Consider the following 22,945-nt stretch of genomic DNA (forward strand, 5'->3'; position numbering starts at 1 on the left):
AGGTTTCGGGTCTAAGACAACATCCATCACTCACGTTACAATATAAAACATCTTTATTAGCACTGTAACCTGTAAAGTTTTCAGACACCGATCAGGCTTTTTGCATATTGTGGTTTATTCAAAAATAGTTAACACACAAACTGCAATGACGATATCTTGGCTGCTGTGACACACATTACTTCCTCCCCTCCAGACTGCAAACTTTAGATCCGAGCACGTCCTCAGACAAAACATTTAGTAAAGAAACTCTTACAGCAGCATCCAATCTGAAGGCCCGGTCCACCGACAGCCACAAATCTGGCAAATCTTTCAAAATAAATCTCTGTATTTGTACCTGGACACTAAAATTTTGAAGAAGGTACAGAGTCCAAAATAGAGAGCAGTTTTTGCTAGGAAGCGGTTAACAGATATTTAAGTTTTCTGTCACAAAGGAGAGCGGCCTTTATGTTTATAGGTCACTGAATATATAATAACACTGCTAAATGACCTCAAAATGACTTTTTTTGGGTGACTTAAAAGAAAACAAGAAGTATTAAAAGATGCATTTGGAACAGGAGAAAAGTGTATTTACTAATAAAGCTATTCAAAGTACAGGAGGCAAATTTTAATAGATTAGTTTTAATTTGTAATTTCTACATTACTCAGATGCATTTGCTAATGTTAAAAATGTGTGTTTTGCTCGTTTTGTGTGTCTGACGAGATAAAGTTCTTTAACTTAAAACATGTAATTGCTAACAAGTGAACGAGCTCTGGAATGTAAACCAACTCTGCATCGTTTTATTTTTACTTAAAAGCTAAAAAACCTACGCTTTTATTCTAAGATTTTTTTATTTATTTTTTTATTGGACCAAGTAATTTTATTGCAGGGCTGAATTTGCTAATGAGAAAAGTCTGAGAAGCACTTTTACTAAAATATTATTTAAAACATGTATTTAGTGATGGGAGATGATTTCAAACAGCTCCTAATGTTAACAGGTACCTAACAATCACAGTTCACCTTCACACTGTCTTTACTGAACGGCACATGAGAACGAGCCAGTATTTCAGTAAAATGCTGCCGGGACGTTTTCAGGCAGTCAAGCATGTTAGCTTGAACGCTATGCTAGCATTACCCGTTTAGTTTTTGGCAGTTTGCGGTGAGACCGGGCCTCCGCTCCACCTGACCTCTCTCCTCAGACCCAGAATCATTCGGTTGCCTTCCCTCACGTACACTTTACCTTCTCCTCACAGCTTTAGTGTGCACACGCCTGTTAAATCTTTAGAACAGTAAAAGAAAGAGTTGGTATATCTGCAGATCTATGAATACTTAGCGAACATACAACTACTACTTGTGAACGATGGCTATGCATGGTCCCTGCCATGTGTTAACGCCGCACTGAAAACTCAGAGGAACTCAAACTTCTCCTTGTCAGGAAATATAGGAAAATAGAATTTCACAAACACATGCATTCCCCATGGAAACAGACAGGTTTTAAGAGATACAGTAAAACCCTGCAGAGAGACGAGCGCGTGAGCTGTTGTGTGTGTGTGTGTGTGTGTGTGTGTGTGTGTGTGTGTGTGTGTGTGTGTGTGTGTGTGTGTGTGTGTGTGTAAGTAAATGGCTTCCACAGAGAGTTGTTATGCCATTTGTTATGTTCTGTTGTGTGTTCTGAGAACCACGTTACAATGTGAACTTCAGACAGGATCAAAGGAAACAAGTTTGTAAAACCGGAGCGAGCAGTCGCGTCTCTCTTCAGAAGATCTTTCCTTTCTTCTTGTTCTTCTCCATCGTCCTGTGAGGAGAGAACAAGAACAGGAGATCAAGTCAACGGAAACAAAAATGCAGGATTCAGACTTTATTAGTGAAATGTGGATATGCCATATTTGTTTAATTATTTCTCTCCATTTTCCATTTTGTTTGATTTTTATTTTAAATGTCTGTGAATAATGAAGAGGCCTAAAACTAGTAAAACTAACTCCACATTTGTTCTAATGAATTTGTCTGTGTCCAGCATTAAAAAAAAATTAAAAGCCTCAATACTTTTATATAACACTGAACTAAAAAACTTAAGCTTTAAAGTTCAAGTGCTGCTTTTTTGGAGTAAGAATCCATAAATTAAATAAGCAAGATTTCAAGTGTGGTTCAATAATCAAATACACAATCTGTAATGTTGCAAGACCAGACCACATGATCTGTGATCGCTGGACTAAAAAGACGTGGCTCAGAGCGTTAACCTTCGGTGACTGTGTCGGGTCAGATGTGAGTGTTACTCACTTGGATGCGTCCAGCTTCTGCTGCTCGAGGATTCTCTGCTGAGCCTCCCAGTTGGCCTTCTCCTCCTCAAACACTCGCCTCTTCTCCTCCAGCTCTTTGTACTGCGCCTCCAGGTTCCTCTTCATCTGTTCGTGGCGTCGCTCCAGCTGAAGGTCGAAACATTTGACAGAGACGGGAAAGGAAAATGAGCGACTGTAGCTACTAAAGCTCCAGGATGGAAAGAGTCGATCACAGCTGTCACAGGAGGCTCAAGAAAAAGATCCAAGTGAGCTGCAGAGCACTGAGCTCTCAGCACTAGTGTAGTAAACACCCAGGTAATAACAATTTACAACGGTCAGCCAATCACAATCAAGAATGCTAATTGGTCATGTTATAAATGATATAAACCTACTAGAAAGTTTTAAGAATGCAAGTAATAATAATAATACAATTATGTAGTTATGTGTACATGGTTTCTCAAACTAACCTCAGCCTCTGAGTCCTTCAGTTTCTGCTTCTTCTCCTTAACCTTCATCTCAAACACCTGTTCCATTTCTGCCTCCATCTTCTTCATTTTCATCACATGCTCCCTGCGCTCCTCCTCCATCTGAGCCAGGGGACTCCTGCAGAAACAGAAAGAGGTTAGAGGCCAGGGCCCTGTTTCAGAAAGCCAGGTTTAGTGCAAACTCTGAGTAAGTATACCCTGAGTTAACGAAAACTCTGGGTTTTCGGTTTCACAAAGCGAGTTTAGATTAATTCTGAGTGAGTTACTATGACGACACACTCCGTGAAGCTAACCTGCCCCCTAGCAGGTTTACTTCAACTAACCCTGACGTTCTCCGCCTCTTTGTCGGAAACCTGACTGTAGGAAGTGTCAGACATGGCGTGCTCCTTCCTTGAAGAGCCAGTAGATGTTGAAGCCCAAATTCTCCGCCGGGAGAGAGTGATTAGAGCGCGTTTGGACATTTTATCATTTCCTGTATACCATTTGCTGTATAGATGGCACTCACATTCCAATCATTGCTCCTTCAGTAAATGAAGGAGACTATGTGAACAGGAAGTCTTTCCACAGCATTAATGTACAGGTACATAGCTCCCTGTAGCATTTCAAACTAACAAATTATTTCATTATAGTAATGGATGCTAATTTGTGTTCTCTGCACTGTGAAGATCATATGTGATGCTGCCAACATTATCACAAATGTGGAAGCCAACTGCTCAGCCTCTGTGAGTGGTGGTGGTGGAGGACCCCCACCTGTTTTTCGGGCCTCCGCTTTTTTTCTGTTGGCTATAACGGGTCACATTTGAGCATACAGAGTAAGCAAATATGTACTTGTAATGTGCTCAGATAATTTCAATAAGTGCTTACAGAGGGGAAATTAATGTAGCCTCTAACTGCAATTGATTTACATCGGACAAACAGACCAAGCACTATGGCTCATAATACAATTACACCTTACCTGTTTGGACTATATTTTTATATTTCATTTTTACTTGCTGCCAGGAACGTTTGGGGCCTGTTGGGTTGCACCTGCGCTCAAATCACATCACAAAATAAAATGTATGAAATAAAAAATAAAATGAAATATAATAAAATAACGTGTTAAATGGGTGGAAATCCCTAGATCAATGTTTAAATTAACACTCACGCATTGACTCTGTCGGCTATGTTTTGCCATGCATGCTCCCTTTCTTTCGCAGCTGAGGCTGTGTTACTTTTCTTCCGCAAAATTTGCATGTTATTGGCATATGCGCATATGCTGCCATCAGAATTTCGGCCTCAAGCGCTGTAAAATACATTGACCGCACCTTCTTTCCCTCCGTCTCCATGGTGACTCGCTTAATCTGTGCTCCACTAATCAGGGCTTTATGTATCCTCGTGCGCGCGCTTAATTTGGGGTTAAAGCAACTCCGCGTTGATTGAACTAATTGTTATCAGCCTTTCTGAAACCGAATATTCCGAGTTGGACAGTTCGGGGTTACTCAACCCTGAGTATCGTTTTTCACTCTGAGTTTTCTAAACCTGCTTTCTGAAATAGGGCCCTGATGTTGTTTAATGTTGTTCTTCAGCCCTCAGAGCAGTAAACTCCTCCACTCGCAGAGAAGCTGCTGCACTTCTGTGCATGACTAATGAATTTTTATGAAACAAAGAGCAAAGACAAATGAAGCCAATTTAGTTTCTCTTGAGTTATTAGCCTGAGACTCTTTATGCTGGAGTAATAATGATAAAAGGTAAAGATATACTTTCTTTCTGTTCCTATCATATACAGAATTACTGTGACAACAGCTGCTTCCACATCTGTAGCAGTTTGCTCTGTGCCCTTACCAGTGTTGGGTAAGTTACTTTAAATTAGTAACTTAGTTACATTACTAGTTACTTCTATCAAAAGTAACTCAGTTAATTCAAGTTACTCGTTACTTTCAAAGTAACTAGTTACTAGGGAAAGTAACTTTGGTTTTACTCAGAATTCTCTTGTTAATGTGTTGCTTCCATAACTTTGCCAGTCTTCTAGCTTGCTTACTTGCCACAAGTGCACTGTGCCACCTACCAATAGAAAGGAAAAGATAATGTGCACATTTCCACGAGAGAAATCCCACGCCTGGACCGCCGCCATGATTCTAGCCTACGTCACAGCGTCATGTGCACCTTTTACATCCAACAGGAAAACTGCAGTCGCGGTGTTTTTGATTGTCCTCAGAACTCGGAAATTCTGCCTTCTGAATAGGAAGATGTAGGTAACACCAGACTGCAGATGAGCTGCATACAGAGCTGGACTGGGACAAAAAAAATTGGCCCGGGCATTTTGACTAGAGACCGGCCCACCATTATAGTAAAACTCATAAAGCCTTTGAATGAAAACAAACGCTGTTGTGACAGTGATGTACACTGTTCTGATGGTATATATGTATCAATCTATCAATCGTTTGTTGTAAGATTCAGATAATTATTTTTTAAAAGCGAGACATTTTAAATGAGAAAGAAAAGTATTTCTTTGTGCCCCCCTCTCCCTGTTAATGCCCTACCTGGCCCCCTGGCAACACTTTGCTAGACCCGCCCCTGCACAGTTACCAGCTGTCAGCTACATAAAAAAGGATCCTGGGGTTATTTGTCTCTCAGAAACAGTTCATAACTTCCCTTCAACTCATTCATGTCACCTAAAAGGTAAACCTGTTCCTCCATCACCTGTTCAGCTCTGATGAACAGCTGTATAGAAACTCCGTCATGCTAGCTAGTACGCAGTACGAAAAAGTCAGCATAACGAAAATAAACTCCACCTTAACTTGGTTTATATCTGACCCAGATAGACTGCAGGTCATAACTTCTTACCTGAAGTTCAGTTCACCTGACACTCGGGTCTCTCCTCCACTTGCTAATGTTACTGAATTTGTGGAAGCTCAGCGATAGCCACCTATCTAAATCCCCGTAACGATTAACGTGTTCCTGATTTTGGCATAATAACTAGTTACCGTGCTCGTTACCACAATAATAACGTAGTTACTGCAACGCGTTACTTAATAAAGCGTTAGTCCCAACACTGGCCCTTACAGACTGATGGTCTGTTTCTGGCTGGGCCTTACTTGGTGAGCTGTCCCTTGGTCTTGGAGGTGTCCACACCATTACACGTGACAGCAGCAAGTTTCTTACTGCGGTAGTTCTCGTAGTGGACGTTGTTGGTGACGTCCTTCAGATCCTGCATATGGGTCCTATGGAAGGGGGAGGGGCAAAAAAGAAAAGAGACGTCTTAAATATAAAGAGATCAAACTGAAATTTTTTTTTTGCAGGACTATGTCATCCTGTGCTTTGAACCACTATAGCATTCTGTTGTAGATTTGGTGCTGAACTTGGGATCATTTCCTGATATATGACTCAATTTAGGCCAAGCTTCAGCTGTCAGGCAGACTCTGGAACACTTTGGTATACAGATCATTGACAACTCGATGAAGCCCAAATCATCAGCCCTCCACCACCGTGCTGACGGTTGGTATGAGGTGTTTGTGCCGACACACCGTTTGGTTTTTGCTAAAGGTGTCGCTGTGAATTATACAGAAGTCTAAGCCGTACTGCCACGCTCTTTCTAGAGCAAAAAGGTTGTCTCCTGACAACACAAATCGTACTTGTTCGGTCTTTTCCCCAATTGTACTGTAATGAACTTTAACGTTTAACTTTCTAACTGAGGCCTGTATATTGAGATAGCACTCCTGTTTCTCTAGTTTCTCCGAGTATTGCACAGTCTGAGCTTGGGCTGAATTTGCTGGGACATCGACTCGCGAGAAGACTGTGGCATTATTCAGTACACGCGAATTCTCAAGACCAGCAACCTACCAAAACTTCTGCTTTTATAGAGGTGCTCACATTTGCTGATGACTTAATTAAGTGCATTTGAGTACCAGCACCTGGCTGTAAAACCTTTTTTTTAATAAATGGCTTTAAATTGTAAAATGTAGATAACTCTGGTTAAGGTGTAATGAAAAATTAGATCACCGAATAAGTTTCAAATTTACACAAACTGCAGATCTCTTCATTCACACACCAGGAGAAGCTGCAGAAAGATATTTAAACAGTTGCTACATCCACACAGCTGATCCAGTCTATATCCAGTCTAAAGTAGAGTCAGAGGATAATTCTGGCTTCTAGTGGCCACTGTGGATCTTACAAACTCTATAAAACATTGCATTTATCAAAGTGAATCTGGGGAGTAAATTGTGCACCTGATCAGCATGTTGCGCAGCACAGTGAAGTCGCAGTGTTCCCCATTCTCGACTGAAACACACGGGAAGTGAGAGGAAAACAGAGGGAGAGAGAGACAAAGATCAGAATCATTACAAATGAAGAGTTCTCACTGTAACAATCACAGTAATTATCACCATGTCTTAAGCTAGAAATGAATCTCAAGCATCATTATCTACATATTTTTACACTCCATGGCTGTCTAACTGCTGAGTAACTGAGTAATCAGCTGTCACCCTGATATGATGATACAGAAGCAGTCCCAGCAGAATGTCATCAAATTAAGTGTGTTATTATATCAAACATATTCAGTACAGTGATACAGTGAAAAAAAGATTAAAACTATTAATACAAATACACACAAACAGATGCAACATGTTGTAAAGTTCATTCACCCAGCGGTTACAGAGGGAGGGGTACACGGACAGCGAGGTATTTTCAGGTGTACTCGGTTTAAAAGGGGGAGAAAAAAAAAGGTGTGGTAAAGTATCAGTAGAAGTGGCAGACTGATTTAAAAAACAAAACAAAAAAAAACAAAGGGTGGGAAGATATCAGGCCATGATCACATAGGATGTAGATGCTCCAACTTCAGATACTTCCACATCACATACTCTGTACTTATCTGCAAATTTAATGCCTGAAAATTTTGCTTTTACATTTTTTCCCCACTATTAACTACCTAGCAGTGGGTAGGTGCTACCGCCTCGTACTGACTGCTACTTTGTCCCTTTCTGCTCCGTACTGAAGACGGCAATCACGGAGATTGGAAAGTGTGGAGAAACCTCTGAACGTTATGAGCCCACCATCCTGGGACCTGTAGTGGGCTTTATCTGAGACACAGACACTCTGTTTAACCCTAAAGTCTTACGTCTAAGTGATTAGCAAATCATCAGCACTCAAAGCTTCATCTCTGCTGCTGCGGCTGGAAGTGAGATGGGGCTATGAGAGCGAACTGCAAGAGTAATCCTGCAAACCAAAGAAATAATCTGAAAGACGCCAAATATACAGGATTTAGTGTTAACTCTCTGTGGGTACATCACTACGAACAGGCATCTTCACATTTAGTCTGCCTCCTATCTGACCACAGCCTTTTACAAACGGACCCAGAGACACCACGCAGCTAGAACAAACTACAGCCCCTGGTCAAAAACAGCAAACATAAGTGATGTCATTTCGACATGGTACAGTTAGATGACTGTGAGTTTCAGCTCAACAACAAAAGACAAGGTTACGAGGTCAGATGGGATTCTGGAAAAGGACTGCAGATAAACTGCTGCTGAAGATGTATATGGTAGATCTCCAAGCCTCCTCTTCATCAAACGTGTTGCTCCTTTATTGGCTCGCCTTCACCCCACTTCGCAGTCAATCATCATCAGGGGAGTGAACAAGGAGGACACCTTACCATTGATGAAACTTAAGCAGTCCCGCCTCTTGGCCTCCCAAGCCAGCCATTGACCTCCTGTCTCTTCTAGAGGAGGGAGCTCTGACGGAGGGGAGGGGTACGGTTTTTCAGTTACTGTCTGCGCCCAGCAGGGGGCTAAATCTGGGTCTGGAGCAGCTGGGTTTACGGCTCACACTTGGCCCATAACAGGCCTGCTTTTTGGCCCAGATTTGGCCCTGATCAACACCAAAACCTGCATGTGTCCAAGCTGACTGGCTAAAGAGCGCAGGGCTTGTAGAGGGAGTGTGGCGGTTGGAAGGAGTAGGGTGTTATATGAAGTTCTCTGCGTGACCAGTTGGGGGCGCAAGTCTCAGAGAGGGGACAAGTAGAGGAGCTACGTGGGATCAAAGGTCATAGGAAAAAAATATAAAACAATTGCAATTGATTCGTTTTATTATTGATGAATGGCAGAAAACACCTGATGCATATTGTAGATTTTTATGATAATTCGTGTAATTTTTGTTCTTTATTAGTCAATCAGAATATGATGGATGTTAACAGTGCATCAGGTATTTTGAGCCTGAGTGCTCTGTCTAATTGGAGTGTTTATTTAGGCCATGATGATGAACTGCATTGGCTTAATGAAACAAGAGCAAACAACCTTTAATCTCCAACATGCATTAAGAGTGTGTGCAAACACGTTCACAGCCTTAGATTAAAATTCCAAGTACGCTAATGAGTGAGAGTTCATGATACCAAGCCACATGTTACCTTAATGACTTAAATAAGCTGCTACATGCCCTTCTGCAAATTTCTAACTCTCTATTATCTGCTCATGAACCTATAAGCAATGTGTTAGGATGGTGGCTCCCAGTCCTTGTTCCGATGATACAATAAGGCCTGCAGACAATCCTCAGCCCACACCAGCCATTTCATCTCTCAGCGAAAGGAACCTTGTGGTGAAGACTCAGCAGTTTGTTTGACACCATCGGAGCAAAGACGGAAACCACAGTGTTAGAGTGATGTTTCGATTACAGCTGGAGCTTCAGCACCAAACAGCCTCTAGTTTTCTCCATGACTATTCACAGCATCAGACCTGGGACAAAGCTTTACATCTGCTGGTAGATTTGAAAGGAAATTGAGAGGAAATATCTTTAAATGCATCATAAAGTAGGTTGTGGTTACTTTGACCAATAGCCTGGTCAATATTTGGAGTAGAGTGGGATCTGGGAACATATGAGTATCTTTTAAAAAAGGAACTTTGTGTCGTAAGAAACACAAGCAGTCAGTCATATGAGCTTTAAACCTGTGGTTTCTAACATTTACTCCTAGCAGAGTGTTTTCAATGTAACGTTTAGCTTGTATGGGAGAAAGAAAAATGCCCTGTTTGCATTATACTGAACCTAAAAATGCTTTTCATTGACTTAATGAACAATGTCCTTAGCCTGGAGCCGAAGCTGCTTTGGAATGAATCTGTGTGTTACCATTGCTGGTTACCACACGATTTACACTGACATTAATTGACGATAAGATAACCTTAACAGTTCCAAGGAAGCTGACTCCAATACTTAACCATAGTTTCGGTTTAGAATTCACACCTTTACCACAGCAGAAAGTCCTGGACTTTGTCTGCTTGGTTTCAGAATTCATTTGGAACCAGACCTTAATCACATCTTCACATTTTTTCAAGGCTCAGGGTTTGAGATTTCAGAAATCTGTAAGTTTATTGCAAACCAAACTGTGCAGTATAGGTCCACTAGACCTAGGTTAACTAGAGTGCAATGTCAATTATGTAGCCTATACAATTATAATACCTAGTAAATCATAGGCTTTGATGCCATTCATCCATTTTCCGCCACTTTTCCAGTTCAGGATTACACTTGGACTGGAGTCCATCTCAGATTTCATAGGGTGAGAGAGGGGGTACATATTGGAGAAGTTACCAGTCTGTCTCAGGCTAATACACAGAGACAGACAAGCATTCACACTTAAAGTCACACCCACAGATGATTTATGCTGTCTCTGGACTATGCGAGGAAGCTGAGGCACTCACACAGACCCCATTAAGGCATGAGGAGAACATGCAAACTATACAGGAAGGCCTCAGCCAGCTGGTGGATTTGAATCCAGGACATTTTTGCTGTGACGTGACAGTGCTAAGCACTGCAGCCCCATGCTGCCAGGCCACGACGGCTGGAGGGTGCAGAAAACCGAAAACGTCTGCTAACTCAACTAAAGTTGGCATCCCAGACATTTGGTTTTGCACGTGTTGCTCCATCTGTTCTGTTTGGGTTTGTTATGTTTTCCCCACAACAGTCTTACTAATTAGCATCTCATTTAATGCTTCTTTGTTATGGATGTAAATAGGTTATGCCAGCAGCCAAACTGCGATATGGCAATCTTAAAAATTAAACACTGTCGGATTTGCTAGGCCAAGGGCCCAAGGCCATCACATCGCACAATGCAGGACTATCACTTCTGAGCCACGACCAAAGACCTTGTTGTGCAGCCTTTAAGCAGGTCATCTTTTGCCTTCATAGTGCATACCCGACTTTGGTTCAGCATATTTTAAAGTCAGGTATACTTATTTGAGCCTGATTGCAAATAAAGTGGTTTAGAGAACCTGGGTAAGCATAATCTTTTCAAAATGAGCCCAATCATCTCACCGTTTGTGTTTCTTAACTTGCTAAATGTCACACTGTTCCCAGATTTTAGTAATTATGTTGGGACAACAACAACTGATTAATGGATACAATATATAGTCAAAAATATCACAATGATTTAAGTAGTAATTAATTTAAATTATGTTCCATTTTTAAAGTTGGATTTCAAATTCTGAGATCAGATAACATAAATAATCAGTCATGTGACTCCCTGGTAGATCACTAGACCTCTTGCCCCATGTTAATAACTAGCATACAGCATGATTATGAACACTCAAAGGAAGTGACATAATAAGGCTTATGTAGCCTTGCTCATCTGACTTAAGTCAGTCTGGATCAAGAATTTCAAAATCATTTTACATTGTGGGCCACATGCAGCCAACTTTGGGCTTATGTTGACCGGACCGATGAAACTCCAGTTTCTGTGTTTTGTTAGTGGCCATTGGGGAGACTGTTATCAATAGAAAAAGCTGCAAGACTTGTGAAAATGCAGATACGTCCAACATTTAAGTCTTTCTTTACATTTTCCAAAGCCATCCAATTGGTGGGAATGGAGTCTTTGCCAGGCTGATTCTGGCCCCCCAAGCCTTATATTTGATGCCCCCGGTCTCAATTATTTTGTGTTTAAAGCAATCTGCTTGTTGGCCATTATTTTGCTAGTGGACATTCTAGATCGCAGGTGCTTGTATAACCCTCTTGTAGATTTCCCACTCAAAATGTTTGAGTGAAACAAGCACTGTTGGTGTCATCCTTCTCCTTCATTACACTGCCCAGAAGTTAACATTAGAAACATTCCTGATCTGTTGAATGATAAGGTGAGTGAGTGAGTGAGATATTTAGTTTTAATTCTTTCCTCGACAATGTTCTCAGATTTTTGGGGGGTTCCAAATACCAAGAAACCCTAAAACTGTAAATGTGTTAGTTCATATAATTGGCTCACTGTAGGGTCTGATATGAATGTCTTACAGATTCTTTAAGTGGGTATCTCTAAGTTTCTATCAAGAACCAGGTTGCTTTTTCTAGAGGCTAATTCAGACTAAGTATTAACAAAGAGCGTAGGGGCGAGAGTCTACCAGGAACACATGAATGTGTTTGGTGGGCGTTTCAAAATAATTGTCAACATTTCTTTTTGTGCTTTCAAAATAAGGTGAGTGTTTGGAAGATATTAAGAAAGCCCAAGTCTGATTAGAGAATTGGTTTGACCATCAGCCTAATGATGAGAGAGCACAGCAACAGAAAAGTGGAAGGAAAGGAGGAATGGGCAGATACTGGCAGGAGGGAGGAGGGGATATACTTTAGGGAAGGAAGAGTGGGGGAGAAAAATGAGGCTGAAATAAAGTGAAAGATGGCTTTGTTTACCAAAAATGCCCTCTGTCAGTCATGGAACAGAATAGACAAAGAAAAAAAAAAAAGAAAAGAAAAAAAGAGAGAAAAGAATGAAATAGTGAAAGACTGATAAACGGTCAACCACAGAGAATAAAACTGTATATTACTTTATATATAAATATATATAGTGAGAAAGATATATGTACAGCAAATTACCTTCCAGAACACAAATCAAAGTGAACAAGCCAGTAAGAGCAAGAAGAGTTCATTGCGGCTATCGGTGACACCCCAAATTACACCTATTCCTCCTTTTCCAGAATCCCTATGGGGTCTAACACTAGCAAAAGGAGTTGTGGTTTTGTGTGTGTACTGAAGGGAGGAGAGGTAGGTGTACAAGGTAAGAATGTAGAAACAACCAACCAGATAACCTTTTACTTGTCAAAATGTAATTGGGATCCCAACAGATTCAAGTACATTCACACAGTCCTGGCAGTATGTGTGACTTCATGTATAGGCAGTTCTGGGGGTAGTGTACAAAGTCTTGTATTAACAATGTATTAATCAGAGTTTAAAACCCTGCAAAACCAAATTATAATTGATGTATTAAAGACAGCCCAAACCTTCACTTCTACATAAATGCTTAACAGGACCTGGACTTCATTGCCGTTCAATCTACAGGAGTTGTTTGCAATGACAGAGAATATAAAAGTCCCAGTTTTATCCCTAGGGTTTTGGAAAGTACAACTCTAAGAACAATTAGACTCTAGTGGGGAAAAAAACAACAACAAACTGGTTCCTCTGGTGGAAAAACAAGTAGAAAAAGTTCTTAGACTCCAGAGCAACGTGTGGTCAGAATGTGGCTATATGTGGACTTGTTGTTGTGTCTGATGAAGCAAAGCCGTGGTTTGAGCAAGGTCCAAGGGTTGGCAGTGAACACACTTTTTGCTGATCTCCCAGGCACTTCCCATTGGTAGGTTAATTGACGATATAATGTCTTCTATGAATGGTGAAAAATCTTCATTAGAGCTAGTTAATACTGCTGTTGACAAACAGGTCTCATCTTATTGGAGGCGTTTTGGCTACTCAATGGCCCCCAACTTAGACTTAACCTCTAGGACCAACTTCATCCACTGAGTCTTGAAGATTCCAGCTGATTCTCAGGTACAAAAGACCCAAACCTGACTAGGTCTCAAGTCTACTCTAACTGGGTTGGGAGGGATCTTGTTTGTGTGTCAGTTTGATCAATGCCACAGGGTTCCTTTCAGCTCACAAAAGGTACTATTATTTTATTTATAGTTTGCAGGAGGTGGAAACAAGAGCTTTAGTGATTAGCAAAGTTCTTAGAAAGGCAAAGGCTTTTAAGAAAGACCTCTAAGAAATTTTCACATTACACAACGTGATATTTTGTCTTTTATGGGTTGCATTTGATCATTTATGAACAGATTTCCTTGTTTACATTTTGACAAGTCGTTGTGTTAGCTGGTAGTTAACACACTGAGTGGGTACAGGGGGTTGTTGTGGAGAACATGCACCGTGTTCCACACTCAGAAATATCATGCTTCATCCATTCCAAAAATAGAGAACACTGTTATTGCTGGACGCTCTCAAACACCATCAACCTTCAAACACCATGCTCCAGCCTTCTTTCTCACATCAGTCATTGTCTGACCAAAGTGCAGTGACATACAGCAACTCTTAAAACCAGATGAGAGATGAAAATAATCGTCATTGCTGCAAATCATAAAAGGTTTCAAGGGCCTACATTTGTTTTCTAGGTCATTTTACAGATTTCCGGTTTGGCTACAGGAATGAAAACTTGCTTTCCAGCACAGGATCCGAGTCAACCTACCTTCTGCCACACCCCATGGGTACTGACGACCTCTGACCTTCTTGCCGTTCACTTCAATAACGACATTGCTGCCAACCACTGCCAGCGGCATTTTTTCCTGGAGAACAAACAAGTTGAGCATTGTTTTAGTTCAGGGCCCTTTCTCAATTCTAAGTAGGCAAGTACGTACTTGCGTTCTCGGCGAGACTGGACTTGCTGAGACCGCACGGGAGTACGGACTTGCCGAGAACGCGAGCACGGACTCGCGATTTGTACAATTGGAACACCAGCGTACTTGATGATGTCACAGGTCCGGAGTTTTTACTGCCGTCCCCTCTTAATTTAACTGTGATTAATATGTTATGAAGCTTAACTTTAATCACAGCCAAACCAATTTACTCAGGAACAAATAAAACACTGAAATAAACCAAACATTAACATTTAGAAGTGATCTAAGTGACTTATATATATCATGTTTAACCTCAGTAGTGAAATCTCTATTAATAAAAATAGTGTACATGTATGTCTTAATACAATAGACAGCTGCTGGGGTTTGTTTAACCTGAGTAGCAAAAAGACCGTGGGGGGTTTGAAAACGATGTGCTGGGTAGGGATGGGTATTGATAAGATTGTCACGATTCAGATTCCATTTTCGATTCTGTTTAACGATTCGATTCATTATTGATTCTCTTATCGATTCTTATTTTTTAAAAAGGAGAACACTAAGGTCGATTAGCTTAGAACTTTGTTTTATATCTTCTCTTTGAACATCCTCCATCCTCTAGCTTCACTGTGCTAATGTTATGCTAACATAGCTGTGTCGCTAGCAATCACGTAGCACAACATTATATACCAGGTAGTCCAACTTCAGTAACCCTACAAACGTCACTGCTGTTTAGTTTTCTGTCTTCATTTATGTTGGAAGTGGTAGCAGAGCTGTACGTTTGAATTAGTTTCAAAAATCTCTCAATCAGAACATGGCATGTCATGTTTAGGTGGAAACTAGCAAGCTAACTTCCTGTTAACTTCTAACGCCGTTAAATTGAATAACTTCTTTTCATGGATGCATGGATGTTAAACTTAATTGTTACACCTGCTAAAGCAGCAACGCTGATGATTTTATTAAAGATGAAAGAATTTAGACCGTTTTTAACTCTTAGTGTTCGTTTGACTTTGGGACCTGAAGAAGACGGAGTTTTGGACCCAGATTACTCCGCGAAGTTCCTCACTACGGCAGCCGTAATACTGTGACAATCCATCAAAACATTATTTAAACAGATTTCTGCACGCCAAAATGGTTTGAGGTCAGTAAGCACAACCAGAATTCATACATAAGGCACACTCTTGATTTTTGAGAAAATTAAAGGATTTTAAGTGTGCCTTATAGTGTGGAAAATACGTTATACAGAAGCAAAGAATATATCGCGATATGTATCGTTACCGCACATGCTTCAAATTATATCGCAATATGGATTTTAGGCCATATCGCCCAGCCCTACTACAAATAAAGAGAATAAATTTGCCATAAAGGAATATAAGTGAAATTTAGCTTTAAAGCTGGTGTGACTTCACATCTAACTGTTGTAACGAGTCAGGTGCGTTTCCCGCCAAACAGCAAGCATCAACACTCACTGAAGCTTTAGTGGTCACCTTCATCACATTCATACTTCTGTCAAGTTTTCATTCTTTTTCACTGTGATCATTATATCATCTCATTTTGTCAACGTCATCAGTCAAAAGTGGAGAAATGATCAGCAAAATCATAAGGACCTATTTTCTAACATTTACATAATTAATATGCATTTTCTGTTGACACGTTTTCCCAAAAGTCAGCTAACGTATCGCAAAACTGTAATGAAAATCTAAAAGCCAATGCAGGAACCGGCTAGCTATCATCTGCTGATGTGTCTGAATTTGTCTGGAGGCAATGGTCAGTGTTTCCAGACTTGCTGGCAAATGTTTATAATGCAAATATAAAGCCAAACTGTTTCCAGACAAACTGTTGGTGTCAAAATTGCATTTTAGCAAACTCTTTTGTCGTTTTGCTTTCCACATGGACCATTTGACACTTAGAAACAAAAGTCTGCTCAAACACAACAGTTTTTGGATGACAAATGGAAACCAGGAAGCATCCGGTACCAGAAATCTCACTTCTTATTTACCTTTTCTGTATATTCATATATGCATGACAACAGTGACTGCGTCAGGGAGTTATGTGCATGACAGTCACCAAAGTTCATCAGTCTGTCTTTAAATCTGATGATCAGTTATACAATCAGCCTTATAAGTGAGATAGCAGCAGCTATATGTGGACCTTGAACAAAGGACACACCGATCTTTTGGTTGTCCCTGCGGAGATCAATCGGAAAACCCTGAGTCAAGCTTGAAAAGAACTGCATCCTTCATTACCTTGATCTTCCGGACCAGCTTATTGTCCTCATCCTCGTCTACATCTGGAAACTCGTATATTTTAATCTTGTGCTCTTGAATCTCTTTCATAATCTGAAGAGAGAAAGTGATCAGTTACCAACAGATCTGCATACACAGAGCTAAGATATCACATTAGCTTAACTTGTATTGGGTGTACGATACACAACGTTGCTTAGTTTAACATTACTGAATGGAAGGAGGCCCAAATGTGTGCATGCCACTGTATGTGCTGCTTGTAGAAAGTAAAGACGGCACATATGCAACAGCTCAGTTTCTCAGTATGCCTTAGTTAGCACCTTTAATGTGACACAAATGTGCAGAAATACCTGTTTTTTAAAAAGATGGCACTCCTCAGGCGTCAGTGTGTCAGCCTTTGCGATGAGAGGTATGACATTGACTTTATCATGGAGCCTTTTCATAAATTCTATATCAAGAGGTTTTAGGCTGAAGAGGAGACAGAGAAGGAAAAGCATGAGGAGGACAGATAGCTACTGGCCGAGGATGCTCATCATGTGCTGAGTGAATAAACCATTTTCCTTTGAAGACTTTGAGTTAGAGAAATATTTGCTTCGTCCCTTTGCATGCTGGATTTCTCTTTACTCTCAGAGGCTGAATATCTACAGACTAAGACAGGGGTAGGCAACTCGAGGCCTCGAGAGCCGGTGTCCTGCAGGTTTTATATGTGTCCTTGATCCAACACAGCTCATTTAAATGGCTAAATTAGCTCCTCAACATGTCTTCAAGTTCTCCAGAGGTCTGGTAATGAACTAATCATTTGATTCAGGTGTGGTGACCCAGGGTGAGATCTAAAACCTGCAGGACACTGGCTCTCGAGGACTAATGTTCCCTATCCCTGGACTAAGACTAGAGGATGGAAAAAAAATGCTAAAATACAGCATCCATGAAACTGTATAGGGAGTGCAGAATTATTAGGCAAATGAGTATTTTGTCCACATCATCCTCTTCATGCATGTTGTCTTACTCCAAGCTGTATAGGCTCGAAAGCCTACTACCAATTAAGCATATTAGGTGATGTGCATCTCTGTAATGAGAAGGGGTGTGGTCTAATGACATCAACACGCTATATCAGGTGTGCATAATTATTAGGCAACGTCCTTTCCTTTGGCAAAATGGGTCAAAAGAAGGACTTGACAGGCTCAGAAAAGTCAAAAATAGTGAGATATCTTGCAGAGGGATGCAGCGGTCTCAAAATTGCAAAGCTTCTGAAGCGTGATCATCGAACAATCAAGCGTTTCATTCAAAATAGTCAACAGGGTCGCAAGAAGCGTGTGGAAAAACCAAGGCTCAAAATAACTGCCCATGAACTGAGAAAAGTCAAGCGTGCAGCTGCCAAGATGCCACTTGCCACCAGTTTGGCCATATTTCAGAGCTGCAACATCACTGGAGTGCCCAAAAGCACAAGGTGTGCAATACTCAGAGACATGGCCAAGGTAAGAAAGGCTGAAAGACGACCACCACTGAACAAGACACACAAGCTGAAACGTCAAGACTGGACCAAGAAATATCTCAAGACTGGTTTTTCTAAGGTTTTATGGACTGATGAAATGAGAGTGAGTCTTGATGGGCCAGATGGATGGGCCCGTGGCTGGATTGGTAAAGGGCAGAGAGCTCCAGTCCGACTCAGACGCCAGCAAGGTGGAGGTGGAGTACTGGTTTGGGCTGGTATCATCAAAGATGAGCTTGTGGGGCCTTTTCGGGTTGAGGATGGAGTCAAGCTCAACTCCCAGTCCTACTGCCAGTTTCTGGAAGACACCTTCTTCAAGCAGTGGTACAGGAAGAAGTCTGCATCCTTCAAGAAAAACATGATTTTCATGCAGGACAATGCTCCATCACACGCGTCCAAGTACTCCACAGCGTGGCTGGCAAGAAAGGGTATAAAAGAAGAAAAACTAATGACATGGCCTCCTTGTTCACCTGATCTGAACCCCATTGAGAACCTGTGGTCCATCATCAAATGTGAGATTTACAAGGAGGGAAAACAGTACACCTCTCTGAACAGTGTCTGGGAGGCTGTGGTTGCTGCTGCACGCAATGTTGATGGTGAACAGATCAAAACACTGACAGAATCCATGGATGGCAGGCTTTTGAGTGTCCTTGCAAAGAAAGGTGGCTATATTGGTCGCTGATTTGTTTTTGTTTTGTTTTTGAATGTCAGAAATGTATATTTGTGAAAGTGGAGATGTTATATTGGTTTCACTGGTAAAAATAAATAATTGAAATGGGTATATGTTTATTTTTTGTTAAGTTGCCTAATAATTATGCACCGTAATAGTCACCTGCACACACAGATATCCCCCTAAAATAGCTAAAACTAAAAACAAACTAAAAACTACTTCCAAAAACATTCAGCTTTGATATTAATGAGTTTTTTGGGTTCATTGAGAACATGGTTGTTGTTCAATAATAAAATTATTCTTCAAAAATACAACTTGCCTAATAATTCTGCACTCCCTGTAAATTATATACAGTTCATTGGGGCTGATGTGTCAGTTCATGAAGCTGTGGTTGAATATCATTACATTATTTTAAGTGGGTCAGCAGCTGTATTTGGCTGTGTGACTCACCACATGAATGAGGAATCAACTCACAAGACTGAATCTACAGAAAATACCACAGTGTGCCTCTTTAGTTCAGAGCAGTTCAGTGGGTCACCAGCAGAGGGCCACACAAAACTGTACAATACATGTAGCCCACAGCAAGTGACTGTCAGGGAGCCACAGGGTCTTCACCTCTGAATGCCAAGCTGTGCGGGCACACAGTCAGTCCTAACAGAACAAACCACATTTGTATTATCAGCTGTTGGAGTGGAAGATTTTCTTGTTTTTTTGCCATTTTCTGAATGTAAATTCAAAATGGCAACAGTCCTCGACACTCTCAGTTGCCGGTGCAGTGACTTGTGTTAGAGATGTTGGACAAATTTTCAGCCAAAATCCTAAAGGATGTGCACTTGTCCTCTCTGCTGCAGCCTCTACTCTTCCTCAGTGAGCAACACCAGAAAACACTTACTTAGAAAGCAAGTCCACTACTCAGTACTGCCAACAACTGACCGGAACAACAGAGTCCAATACAATCCTCTCATGAGGACAACAAAACAAACACTGTGATGGCTTCAGAGTCTACTTTGTTGTCATTTTACATTTAAGTATACAATATAAACACTGTTGTAATAGTTTTTGTACAATGTACATGACATACAATAGAAGTCAGATTAAAATAGAGAAGCCAAATGCTTCCAGGCTACCAAAGTAGAAATGCATTCAAGGTGACCATTAGAATCCACTCCTCATGCTACAGAGTCCATAACCTTGATCCTTCTGAGGCCCCCTTTCCAAAATATAGCTGGGAAATACCTTATGTGAAATTCCTAATCACATCACAAACATTGAGGGTCTGTCGTGAATGCAGTAATCATTAATTTTTCCTTTTCTCTCTCAGTTTGTTTACAATGTTAGCTGTCAGCCCACTACATCAGTGTTCCAGTGGACGGATAGTAAATTAATGGAGTATAATACTAAATAGCCCCCTGTATAATGTGCAGGTTAAAGGCTCATTATGCAGTTTAACCTTTCTGGGGAAAACTATTCAACGTAAAATAGAATCGCACACAATAAGTTTAGCATTGCATTCAAAACTATAATACAGTTATTATTCTGCCAGCTCAATGGATTACCACTGTCTACATGAAAGCACTTTATATATCTGCAAATGCTTTTTGCTGCGTGTTGAGTTGAATTAGTTGTCCCATGAAAGAGGCCAGCAAAACAGCTGCTGGGCGGCTCAGCGAGTGAGGACAGCTTTGGATATAATGCTGCTGCACCAGAGGAGAGCTGGAGTGAAGGCAGCCCCAGATAACACTGGAGTCAGAGTGTCTGGTTAGAGCAGGAGACTCGAAGGGCATTTCTGTGAAGTCAAAATCCGAAATCTCCCACACACTGAGACCGATTAATCAAACCAGCATGAGCTGGACTCACTGTCAGAACTCTTGTAGTTACTCCGGGGAACTAAAACATCATAGAGAGGACAGGTCTGGAAATGAGTATGCAGTTTACTTCTAAAGCAGGATTTATAGGATTTCACATTTTACAGCCACATGTGAGTGACTTTTGGAGGCAGCAGTGTGGAAACGGGCCTTCTGGAGCTTGTTGCAGATCATTTAAAAGTGGTAAAGAGTCTGCTTGGAAATGTAGGCAGATTCCTCTGGGGTGACAGTAAAAGCGTAATTAAGTGATGCATCTTCTCAGTGAAGTGGACAATTTACTGACTTGTCTCTGACTTTAAACTTAGAACACTGCTCAAAGAATACAAGAAGCTGTGGTGTGGCAGAACCATTTATGATGAGTTGTAAAATTCACATGTTAAAATCTGATCTGTTATTGATGATAAACAAACTGCAGCAGTTGTTTAACAAAGAAAACCAAAATGTGCGTCTCCAGTTGCAGGATGACCTGTCGTTTGCTCAACCATGTACCAGTGCTTGTTTCTCGATGGTTAGGAGAAAAGCATAAAGATCCACCGTTTTCTTTATGTTGGAGGCAGTAGGAACAGAATACCTGAACAGACAGTTTTGTGCATGATTACACTTTAAGGGGAGAGATAAGACCGGCTTATTTAACATTTAATGAACTTTTCAACTGCTTGTGTGCTTTTCTCATAGTTCAAGAAAGATTGTCATTTCTGTCTGGAGTAAATTATATCTGGAACATGTGTTGTGGGGCCTCCATATCCTTCCTTCTGTATAACTGTAAAACCAAAGGATACAGTAGCAGGAAGGCCCCAGCACAGAATAGAGCTGGCATTAATGATAATAACATGACACTGATTTAGACAGGAAACCACATGAAATGTGGTCCTGAGGTGAAGTTGGGTTCTAAATGGCTTGCTGATGTAGAACAACTAAAACAACTGGTAAAGCAGCCTCAACATAAAAACCCATGTGAGACTTGCCCATCTGATGTCCAGAAGGGAATCCGCTGAGCCTTCAGTTGATGTAGGATGGCACAAATTGCAGCTGATCTGACAAGTGAGCCCGACTTTGCTGGATGATCGATTGAAGACTGTTTATTTTCATAGACCGGTTTCCTGTCTTTGTCACTGCCTCAATGCAGTTAAGGTGCATCATGGAGGCACTTAAAGCTGAGCTAAAATGATCAGAAAATGTCAGATTGTGTTTTGACATTCACAGACAGCAACATGTTTCACACATTTTATGCTTTGGGCTGCTGAAATATTTAACAAATTAGTGTTATTTTAAACACACTGCATGCCAATCAACTCTGCAGGTTTAGATCCATCACCAAAGCCTGAGAGGTGCGCGCACACACTAACGTAAGACAGTATGGCACGTCTGAGTTGAAAGCGCTGTTCCTGGGAGCTGCTGCGAGTCTCCACTCTGAGTGATTCAGTGATGGAGATCAGGAAACTCTACTGAGCATGAGCAGAACTGGTTTGTATGTGGGTCACAAACACTGGCTGGCAGCCTCCTCTTTTATGAGACAGACAGACACTCAAGTACATCCTTTCCAGTTATATGCAGACAGCATCACTGCCACCTTTCGAACATTTCATGTCTCTTAATTACATCTGCATCTTATTATATCATCTTATGCAGCACCCACCCGTGTCCAGATGGCGCAATAAAATATAGACAGCAGTGGACTCTGTTGTCTGGCATGGACCTGCGGTTGACCCTCGACTCAGCATTCAGGAAGTCCTCGCATTTGCTGTCAATGTAATTAATGACAGGCTGCCAGCTGGGAACATGGAAAGATGATGTCAGAGAGAGAGTAGACTATACAACAAAGAGCATATGATTGCTTGGTAGAATCAAATTGTGCATGTCTTCGTGGGCAATCCTCACCAGTTGCTGTTGTCGACTGCATCGCCAAACCCTGGTGTGTCCACGATGGTTAGGGTTAGTTGGACTCCTCCCTCCTTTATCAAAACTTTACTCTGTTCCACCTGAAACACAAACATTCACACCCTTCAGAACTCTTGGGATCTCAGCCTCAGTATTTATAAAGTGTTGCCAATAGCTGCAATAACTTCACACTTTCAGAATATAATTTGACAGCATGTATCTGCCCACACATGTTGGACTACATACACTGCACAGCAGGTCCTCCCACACAGCCGAAACCGATCTGCTGGTTGAGTATGTGTACAATACGAGTGAAGTTCTTTTCCTTCCTCTCAGCACTGAGTGTGTGTGTGTGTGTGTGTGTGTGTGTGTGTGTGTGTGTGTGTGTGTGTGTGTGTGTGTGTGTGGCTACTTAAGTCAAAACCACTGTCTTCCAAAGAAGAGTTCGATTTCCATGGAGGCAATGAGAGCAGCTGC

General features: G+C 41.2%; 1 protein-coding gene and 2 long non-coding RNA genes across 8 annotated transcripts in view; 2 read left to right on the forward strand and 1 right to left on the reverse strand.

Moving 5' to 3' along the window:
* Positions 1-863: 863 nt before the first annotated feature.
* LOC120743321 (septin-7-like) overlaps positions 864-22,945 on the reverse strand; it is a 52,423-nt gene continuing 30,341 nt past the window's right edge. For 3 of the 6 annotated variants that reach the window (XM_040046924.1, XM_040046923.1, XM_040046928.1), the window contains exons 4-14: positions 22,469-22,569; positions 22,227-22,361; positions 16,917-17,034; positions 16,570-16,662; positions 14,182-14,278; positions 12,366-12,377; positions 6,944-6,995; positions 5,813-5,938; positions 2,721-2,856; positions 2,255-2,400; positions 864-1,772 (exon numbers count right to left, since the gene is read on the reverse strand). In XM_040046924.1, the coding sequence (XP_039902858.1) occupies positions 1,733-1,772; positions 2,255-2,400; positions 2,721-2,856; positions 5,813-5,938; positions 6,944-6,995; positions 12,366-12,377; positions 14,182-14,278; positions 16,570-16,662; positions 16,917-17,034; positions 22,227-22,361; positions 22,469-22,569 (1,056 nt within the window). In that variant the 3' untranslated portion in view covers positions 864-1,732. The remainder of the gene's footprint in view (positions 1,773-2,254; positions 2,401-2,720; positions 2,857-5,812; positions 5,939-6,943; positions 6,996-12,365; positions 12,378-14,181; positions 14,279-16,569; positions 16,663-16,916; positions 17,035-22,226; positions 22,362-22,468; positions 22,570-22,945) is intronic. The other 3 variants (XM_040046926.1, XM_040046927.1, XM_040046922.1) reach the window with 1 other exon arrangement.
* LOC120743323 lies at positions 1,435-4,656 on the forward strand. Its single transcript, XR_005698156.1, has 3 exons — positions 1,435-1,547; positions 1,595-2,568; positions 4,504-4,656. It is a non-coding gene; the product is annotated as an uncharacterized LOC120743323 (long non-coding RNA).
* LOC120743324 lies at positions 9,599-20,923 on the forward strand. The gene is made up of 3 exons (XR_005698157.1): positions 9,599-9,608; positions 12,237-12,246; positions 20,573-20,923. It is a non-coding gene; the product is annotated as an uncharacterized LOC120743324 (long non-coding RNA).

Source organism: Simochromis diagramma, unplaced genomic scaffold (genome assembly GCF_900408965.1).
Source record: "Simochromis diagramma unplaced genomic scaffold, fSimDia1.1 OVJJ01000106.1, whole genome shotgun sequence".
NCBI classification, from domain to species: domain Eukaryota; kingdom Metazoa; phylum Chordata; class Actinopteri; order Cichliformes; family Cichlidae; genus Simochromis; species Simochromis diagramma.